We start from the raw sequence: 9,565 nt of genomic DNA, 5'->3' as shown, positions 1-9,565 counted from the left end.
TATATAAATTAGTCAAACTTGAAATACTTATAATTTGGGACTGAGAGAGTAATAAACTAGTGTTTGACCTTTAAATTCCTCACACCACACCATATTGTACTTTTTGTCACAACCCAGTGCACTCACAACAGGAAACCTGCAGGACCATTCGTTCATATAGCCGATCGATCGAGTAGCCGGTACACATGAGAATTCAGAACATTTTTTTTTACATCCTGCATAACCAGACACTGAGACACAACTCAGACGACAGAACTGGCAATGGAACTGTGACCTCCTAACTCACACAGTACAAACTAGGACAAAATGCACTGACACCTCCTGTAATCTCTCTTCAAAACTGATACTGCTTGCTTCGGCAGCACGGATTTTAAAGCAGGCGTATGCTGATGATGGGTGATGATGGCTAGGGCTGATTGTTGCTCTCCCCTTGCCCCTCCTGGGGCACCTCATTCAGGTCGAAGTTCTGCGGCGCAGGCGCTGGCGCCGGTGCCGATGCCGCTTTGGCCTGTTGCTTCTCTGGGAACCAGTGCTTCCGCTTGTGGCCGCCGAGCGCCTGGCCGGAGGGGAAGATCAGGTGGCACTCGTCGCACACGTGCGGCACCGCGGTCTGCGTCGTCGTCATCGGCGTCGGCGCCGGCGCCGGTGGTGGCTGGGCTTCCTGGCTCTCCTGCAACGCGCCCGCGCCCGCGCCAGCGCTGGCGGGGATGGTGAGGTTGCCGTTGCCGTTGCTGGCGCTCTGGTCGCGGTGCGCCAATTCGGCGATGTTTCGCTTGGCCTGGGCCGCGGCGAGGTCGTCGTGCCGCGCGCTGGTGATCTTGGCGCCCTTGACGTGGCTGGTCATGTGGCCGCCTAGGGCTTGGTGGGTGGGGAACGACTTGCCGCAGGTCTGGCACGTGTGCTTCTTGTCCGACGCCGGCGACGGAATGCGCCTCGCCGGCGGCGTGCGGACGACGACGGCGCCTTCTGGAGGCGGCGGCGGCGGCGATGTCGATGCTGCCGTCTGCTCCGGATTCGTGACCCGGCGCTGCTTCTTTGTGGCCTTCTTGTCACCGGCGCCAGAGTCGAGGCTGGGGAAGACGATGGGCTTGTTCGCCGGGACCACGATCAGGACAGTTTCTGTGGTAATCACCAGGTCCGTGACCTGCTTGACCGCGGGCGTCTGGGACTCCGCGCTGAGCTCCAGGGCATTCTCCAGTTGAACGATCTGCTGCTCGGCCTCTGTGGGATGGTCAAGAAGCATGGGCTCAACCGACGTCTGGATCTGGTGGCCAGAGACGGCGTCGGGGGCACGCGCCGGTTCCACAGACTGCTGCTGCTGGGTTTCGGACGATGTGCGGCTGGAGGAGGCCAGCTCCAAGAGGATCATCGCAGCCTCCTCCTCCTCGCTGCAGCTGCTCGCCTGCACCGGCGCCACGGGCGTGCGCCCGCGCTTCACCGAGGCTGGCCACTTGGTTGAGAGCTCGGCCTCCTCCCACGCCTTCGTCGCAGCAGCGGCCGCCACGTTGATAGCCGGGACGCCAGTAGTCGCCTTCCGCGGCACCTTCTTGGTCGGCTTCTTGTCTCCAGCCACGGCAGCGGCAGCGGCGTCTCTGGCCGTCGCCGTCGGACGGGTGGCCCCCTTGTAGCCCCTCTCCGGGTGTTTCCTCAGGTGCCCGAACATGGCCTTCTCCGACGCGAACCACTTGGGGCACTCGGGGCACTTGGTAGCCGTAGCGTCCGCGTTGCCGATTGTCCCCATCGTCGTCGGAGCAAGGCCACTGCCTTGGCGCGACGCCGGCTCGTCAGCCGCCATGCCTTGGGCTGCTTGGGTCTTCAGCAGCGGAGCCTTCGGGGTGTCCTCCGGCTCCCCGCCTTCTGCGGCATGAACAACTGGAGCCGCCGCCGCCGCCTCAGCAGCCTGGAGCTGGAACTGGTAAGCTCGCGAGTTCATGATGAGGTCGATCGCTGCTGATCAGAGCGAGAGGAGTTATGGTGCTGCTGCTGGGTGGGCAGGTGGCTGGCTGTATCTGTTTCGATCGAGGCGCCGCCTAGCAAACCTTCCTTATGCCAAAAGCTAGTAACCGAAACGGACTCCGGCCTGAACTCAAGGGTCACCGGCACCATGCATCTGATCTGAGAAGTACTAGTCCCTTCTCCTTTTGTCACCTGGAGAAGAAAATAAAGTGAGCAAAACACATGAGACAGACTGAGATATAAATAGAATGAAGTAAAATACTAGCAGAAAGGTATAGTCAATTCTTGAGTTGGTAAAATTAAAACGCTAAGCATAAAATAATAGGCAAGGTGTACCAAGAAAGTACTAGTACAAGTGCAACATTAATCTTTCCAATTACAAAGCACCCAAAAGAAGATACAAATTAACCTCAGGGCACAGCGAGACAGTGGCCCGTTCGTTTCGTTGAAAAAAAAATTCAGTTAATTTATTATGAAAGAAAAATATTTTTTTAACTAAAAAAAATAAACTGAAAAATACGAATTACTAAGAGTGAACGGGGACCGTGAAGGAAACACATTGGTGTAATGGTATGAGAATCAGTGAAAGTAGCTATGGCCTATAGGGAGGTAGCAGCTGCTTGTCACCAAGGCACCAACTTCTATTTACTGCACACAAGAGTGACTTGAGTGACAGAATGCAGTGGTACAAACGTCAAACGGTGGTAGAAAAGGGAAAAATTCCATGTACTGAATACTGAAGTGACAGGAGATCTTGCAGCCTTTGTATCCTCTTTTCTACCAAAAGAGTACCAGAATCCCAGAGATAAGAACCACTACTCCGATCCTACCTGAAGTGTACTCCTACTCTAGGCAGCTACCACTACCACCCTGCAGAATTATTGGGGAAAGAAAAGCAACGGTTGTTTTGCAGTCTGCACAAGAGAAGAAGCTGAACGACTGCATTATTGCTGCATGTAGAAAGTACTCCGTACTAGCACTACACTTGATGAGAAAATATCGTGCTTTCTGTTTAAATTCCGGGGCGAAAAACGGCAAGCAAGGCAAGGATCTGCATCTCATGCACTACTGGTGCTGGATCATTGCAAAACGGAAGGAGATCAGTAAAAACGAGGAATGAAACATTCGTCATGCATAAACATGGAACCGATTGATGCATGCGATCCATGTATACTTCAAAGGAAAAAGTAACCGGGCCGCGCACGCATGCAGATAGGAAAGAACGATCGAGCTGGAAATCCAGCGCGAGCAAGGAAAGAAATCATCCATACTGGTGGAGCAAACAGATCCAGCGCCAGCTCCAGCAGGACCTGGCCATCAGCTGCAAACTGCATTGCGACGGCGAGCTCAGATTGAAAATAAAGATGGAAGAGCGCTGATGAGCGGATTGGTGTGTGTGTCTGTGTGTGTGGAACCAGAAACCCCACCTGGAAATTAAAAGTAAAAAGATGGAGCTGAAAAGGAACCGGCCGGACTGGCGGCGATCGATCGACGACGACTGAAAAGAGGAAAAAAGAAAAAAAATCTCGCGCTGCTCTACTTACTCACCTCGTAGTAGTACTATCTCTAGAGCATGTGTAAGAGAGATGAGAAAAATAGGAGCGGAGGGAAGCAGGAAAACGAAACCGATCTCGCCCAAATCCCAAGAAGAACTTAATCAACCAACGAAGCTGATAGGAATATCCGAATATAGGACGAACGAACGAAAACAAATCAATCCACACAGCGAACGCATAAACCGCAGCACAACGAACCGTAGCTAGCAGCGGCCGGAGCGCGGTTTCATCAGTTGCCGCCGCAGACCTGCTTGCGCGCCGCACTAGCTTCCCCGCGAAACCTAGCCTCAGCCCCAGCTACCGGCGGGACGACGACGAGGGTTCGACCGATTGTCGTCAGGGTGGTGGGAAGAGCGAGGGGGAGGAGGAAGAAGAAGGGGGTGGGGCCTGGGGGAGGGGAGGGGAGGGATCGATCGATCTCACCTCTCTGCAGGGATGAGCTGAAATATCCGCGGGTACGGTATGGTGGTGGAGGCAGGCGTGGAGCTGCTGGCTCTTCTCCTTCCTTTATGTAACCGCCAGAATCCTGGAGCAACAAGAAAGCCACGAGAGAAGGGAGGAGAGGGGAGAGCAGCGGAGGCGATTTGGGAGGGAGGCTCAGCTGGCAACTCTTACGCACGCACCTATCAGCCCTCTCACCTTACCTCAGTGGGGCCTAGCCTCTAGCACTAGCACCGTATCTCCCAGAGAGAGGATCAGAGGAGAGGGATTGGAAGCGAAGAGGGAGAAGGGACCCGCAGGCGGGGCGTGTGTGTGCGGGAAAGCGGAAGCGAAGAAGGACCGCGCGCCGGCGCCGGCGCCGCCGCAAATAAGGTGGGACGGGTGGGGTGGGGACCGCCCGATTGGGGTGCGAGATCGGTTAGAGGCCGGCTCCTGGAAAACTAGGCGTACGGACGTGCATCAGAAGTTGAAACCGTGAAAGTGTTACACTGTTTGCTTCGTACGCATGCATGCCTTGGCCCTTGGTTGCTTGGCGATGTTAATTTTTGCAATATTTTTTTTCCAATAATACTTTTTTAACAAAAATATTTACAACACACTAGACTACTAATACGGAGTATATTTTTATCTTCCTTGTAGAAGCTGAGTAGTATGATATACACAGGCCGGAGTGTTTTTTTTTTTTTGGAAATTACACAAGCCGGTGCTAACGTGTGCCGTTGCACCAATATCTTAGTCTCTCACGGAATCAGCACAGAATTATTTCTCTCTCGAAAATTATTTGAAAGAGCTATTGCTAGTTTTAGTAGAGAATCAGCTCGAGGAACTCTGCGTCTAAGGCATTACACCGATATTTGCTTTCATACGTATTTATAACGTTGTAGACTACAAGTAGTGCTTAAGTATATCTTCTCTCCTTCCATCTTACAACCTGAGTTGTGCTCCACGCAGGTAGTGCTCCCTCCGTTACAAATTATAAGTCACTTTGATATTTTTGGTATATTCATTTTACAATACATCTAGATATAATAATAAGTCTAAATACATAGCAAAATAGATGAACAACAAAGTCAAAGCGACTTATAATTTGGAATGAAGGAAGTAGTACATTATATTGAGCGTGATTGGTAGTTTTTGTTGCCGTTGCGGATACAATTGCAGCCATTCACTGCTTACATTATTGGATTGGATCAAACATTTTCCATTCTAGGGAGATATCCGCAATCCAATGCGTGCCGTCAGGTCTCGTGTCTCGCGAGTCACGCTGCTGGTCCCCCTCTCCCCCCTCCGGCATATCGCCGAAGGCCGGAGAGAGTGGGGATCCATCATTTTTAATAATTAAGTTTTTTCAGTAGATCAAGTCTTTATGGTTATGGTCTCTCCATGCCAAAATTTTTGGTTTTTGGGATTTATTTCCTCCTCTCCAGCGACGGCGAGAGGGCAGGGTGGAATCATTTTCTTTAGGGTGGCTCTGTTAAAGATGAGGGCGACAACTACGACGTCAGCATCCTCACCCGTATGACATGGAGACTTTGATTTCCGGACGGCGACATCAAGGTGGAGATGGTGTCGCCGCCATGGAATAATTTTCTCCGGTCTCTTCTCCGTTTTATCGTGGTTAGATCAGAAAAAAAGAAGGAAGCCACCAGAAAAGAAGAAGTTTCTCAACTCCGCCTACATGAATGTTGGCCGTCGTTCATTGAGCATCTGTCTCAGGCCTTTTGCCGAGTATTTGCCTTTGCGGTCATACATACTGCAAAGTGTCGTACAGATTTGGTTTTGTGGAGCTATTCACAACGTGGGTATAATTTAGATGAAAATCAGTTTTTGGATATCTGTGTAGTCCAGAGTGCATGTAACGTGTTGATGTACCTAGCTATTATCTAATATAATTCTTCTTTCGTCGCAAAAAAGCCATTCACTGCTACAGTACTTAGCGGTGTTTGTTGCAATATTCTTTTTTCCAATACCTTTTTTAGTATTTATAAAACACTGGACTACTAGTAAAACGGAAATAGTTATCATCCGATCTTCCTTCTAGAACCCGCGTTATGTGCTATGCGGGCCGGAGGTTAACTGGTCAAGGCAGTGTCGCTGCACCGATATTCTTTTTCATATACCCTAGTATTTTCAAAGCAGTAAACTAGTAGTAGTATGTAAGTAGTTATCTTATGCCTTTCCTTCTAGAACTTGAGTTGTGCTACGCAGGATGAGAATTAAAAGGCAGTGCAGGATATTCTTTTTCAAAAACTCTCTCCATCCTGAAATATAGTGTATCATAAATAACATCGTAGACTACTAGTAGTCCGAAAGTAGTTATCTTCTCTCCTTCCATCTAAAACCTAAGTTGTGCTCCATGCAGGTAGCAATGCACTGTATGAGCGTGATCGGTAGTGCTGGTTGTGGTTGTGACTGTGGTTGTGGCTGTAACCGTTAGCTTCTACAGTGATTGAACAATAGTGGTGACTGGTTGCAGCTGCTACCGTAACCATAGACAGCAAAAGTGAGTGGAGTCATTTTTCTTTCGAAACACTTTCATATTTACACGGTATACTCGCTCTGTTAATAAAAGGATGAAATTCTCGCTTTTTAAAGAGGGAAACAATTTATACTTTGACTAAAGTTATATAAAAAATACTAATAGTTTCTTATAAAAAAAGTACCATTAGATTAATTATAGAGTATATATTTTTATATTAAACTTTATTGAAGACACAAATGTTAATACTATATTCATTGCAAATTTGATTAAACTTAAACTAGTTTGAATGATACAAATTCCATAGTTGCATCCTTTTGTGCACAAAGAAAGTAATAGACCATGAACAGTGTACAGAAGTACTCGCTCCGTTCTAAATTATAAAATATTTTAATTTTTTCTAGATATATTGTTTTTATTATATATCTAGATATAATGTATATTTAAGTGGATAGCAAAATCTATGTACGAAAAAATCAAAACGTCTTAGAAACGGAGGGAGCAGTACTTTTTCCTCATAGTTGTGCTCCACACGGCGAGGGGATGATCACAGTGCGGATTTGGCATATCCATGCTATTTCCAATGCTCTGTTCAGCTTTTTATAGTAGTAATATACAAAGTACTCGATATACAAATTGATGAAGTGAGTATGCGAGTTCCGAATGCTGTCTTGCGTAACAAATTTTAATCTTCTCTTAATGAAACACTAGCCTATGAGGCTTGTTCGCAAAAAAAAAAAAAAAAAAAAAAAAAAAAAAAAAAAAAAAAAAAGAGTTCCATCTACTCAAATATACCCATCCAAGTGCAATCACATACCAAACGGTGGCACGCTATTTCTACTTGTGCTAACACGTCAACTTGCTGGATCGGAGAAGAAGTAGGATCCGGCCACCAGGGTCCTGAGTCAAGGTTCAGGGCTGGGGCCTGTGGCAACAATGTCCCTCGAACAGTCCAATCAAGCCTGACGTGGAATATGGGCGGTGGTGGCTCTCGGGGAGTACGTGGGCATGCTTGGAAAGATTTAATTACGGAGCTGCCATTTTACAGGTGTCTGAAATTTGGTATTTTTTTAGACGACGATCTCAGCCATCCTATCCAGATCGAACGACTCTCCTCTCTCTTCTCCCTTAGGCCGTTATTCCTTCTCGTGCTGCTCGCCCGACCCCGCCGCGGCGCGCGGTAGGATCTCGCCGGAGCTCCGTAGCTCTCGTGCCGCCGGTTCTTCTCCAACTCCGGCGAGAACGGTCGGGATGCCCCCGCCCCGACCTGGCCTGGTCGCCTCCACCACCCCGCCACCACGTGCGGTAGGATCTTGTCGGAGCTCTGCGGCCCTCCCGCCGCCGCTTTCTTCTCCAACTCCGGCGGGAACGGTAGCGACGCCCCCGCCCCGACCTGGCCTGGCCGCCTCCACCACCCCGCCGCGGCACGTGGTAGGATCTCGCAAGAGCTCCGCAGCCCTCCCACCGCCGCTTCCTTCTCCAACTCCGGCAAGAACGGCCACGACGCCCCCATCCCGACCTGGCCTGGCCGCCTCCATCTCCGCCAGGGCCTCTAAACCGCCCTCTAGTCATCCCACAACCTAGCCGGCCTTCATCCCCCCAAACCTTACCTTCTAAGTCCACCGGAGTTAGGGAAGATGAGAGGGAGAGAGAGAGAGAGAGAGAAGAAGAAGCTCGCCGGAACCCTAATTCGCAGATCTAGTAGTAGTAGGAGGAGGAACCTGCCTACCTCGCTGGCGCCGGCACCGCCGCCGGAGGGAGAGGGAGGAGCCGCGTGGGGAGGATTTGTGTGCGCGTCGGGCGTGTCGGGGAGGAGCCACGTCAGGCGCGTGGAGAGGAGCCACCGTCGGAGGGGAGAGAGGAAAGCAAGCCACGCGTCGGGGCATGTGAGGAGCGTGTGCGTGGGCATGGGCATCGTCGCCTAAGCGTCATCCTTAATCTCAGGAGACCGAGATGTAGGAAATTGTGATTTAATTACCAATGGTTTGTTTCACTACGTCAGAATACCCCATCACTGTCGGTTCAAAATACCCCATCACTGCCGGATTTTGAACCGGCACAACCATACCGGCAGTGATGAGGGTAAGCTATCACTGTCGGTTCCTACAAACCGACAGTGTTCTTCAACTTCTCTGCTGGTTCTTTACACAACCGGCAGTGTTTATTTCCACCAACACTGCCGGTTCATAAGACCACCCGGTAGAGCTCAGTTCCAACAACACTGTCAGTTTGTGTTTCAACCGGTAGTGTTGTAGTAAGAATCACTGCCGGTTTGTGACAAGAACCGGCAGTGATGGCTAAGCCAACGCTGCCGGTTTGTGGCTTGAGCCAGCAGTGCGATCACTGTCGGTTTTGTTGCTAACCGACAGTGATGTTTACGACAACACTGCCGGTTTTCTGATAACCGGCAGTGATGTCATGTTCGTAATTTATTATTTTATAATTGATTTTAATTTATATTTTTTCATGGAATCGGGTTTCGCTTTATATACGCTATGTAGACGACACGTACACCAATATTAAACATTACAAATGTTACGGTTATAATTCAAATGTTCTTATCCACATCTCGATCCCTCAAAATAAAAAAAAATATTCTTGGCCTTCACACATGCTTCTCGGACTTCTTACAATAATCTGGCGAGCCGCTCTAGGCCATACTGGTCCTTGTATTTCACGGATTGTGCAATGGAAAATACTTCATCTTTTTCCAATACCTCGGCTAAGATGAATTTTGCCAGCTCCGATTGCAGTGCGATGATCTCCATGTCTAACAGCCTTGCGTGGTTATATTTCTTGCGCTGTCGTTCAAAAAAGATGATACCCAAAGAGGAACAGTAAATCATTTTGCTGAATTATTAATAGACATAAATGAAATGGGGATTATACACACCAATTTATCGACTTCTTCTGATTTCCCACTGATGTAGCGAAGCATTGCCCATATTACATAAAACCCGCATTCATTGTTTCCCGACGGCTGTGATAGGTACTTCCCCTCCATTTCGACAACCTTGAATGGGACCGGCTTTCCACCGATATGTCTTCTTCAGACACTGAGCAACATTAAAAGGAGAAACATTAGAAAGAGGTATGTGTGATTAGAAAATAATATGTTATTAGGATTGCTTAC

General features: G+C 49.1%; 1 protein-coding gene across 1 annotated transcript; it reads right to left on the bottom strand.

Moving 5' to 3' along the window:
- Positions 1-406: 406 nt before the first annotated feature.
- LOC136495874 (uncharacterized) lies at positions 407-3,290 on the bottom strand. The gene is made up of 3 exons (XM_066491675.1): positions 3,228-3,290; positions 2,040-2,148; positions 407-1,947 (listed from the first exon to the last, which is right to left on the bottom strand). Exons 1-3 carry the CDS (start codon positions 3,288-3,290, stop codon positions 407-409), a joined length of 1,713 nt encoding a protein of 570 aa, XP_066347772.1.
- Between the last annotated feature and the right edge of the window lie 6,275 nt (positions 3,291-9,565).

The sequence above is a fragment of the Miscanthus floridulus genome, chromosome 12, assembly GCF_019320115.1.
Source record: "Miscanthus floridulus cultivar M001 chromosome 12, ASM1932011v1, whole genome shotgun sequence".
Classification (NCBI taxonomy): Eukaryota; Viridiplantae; Streptophyta; class Magnoliopsida; order Poales; family Poaceae; genus Miscanthus; species Miscanthus floridulus.
The sequence above is the reverse complement of the archived record's forward strand: the minus strand, read 5'-3'. Positions and strand labels throughout refer to the sequence as shown.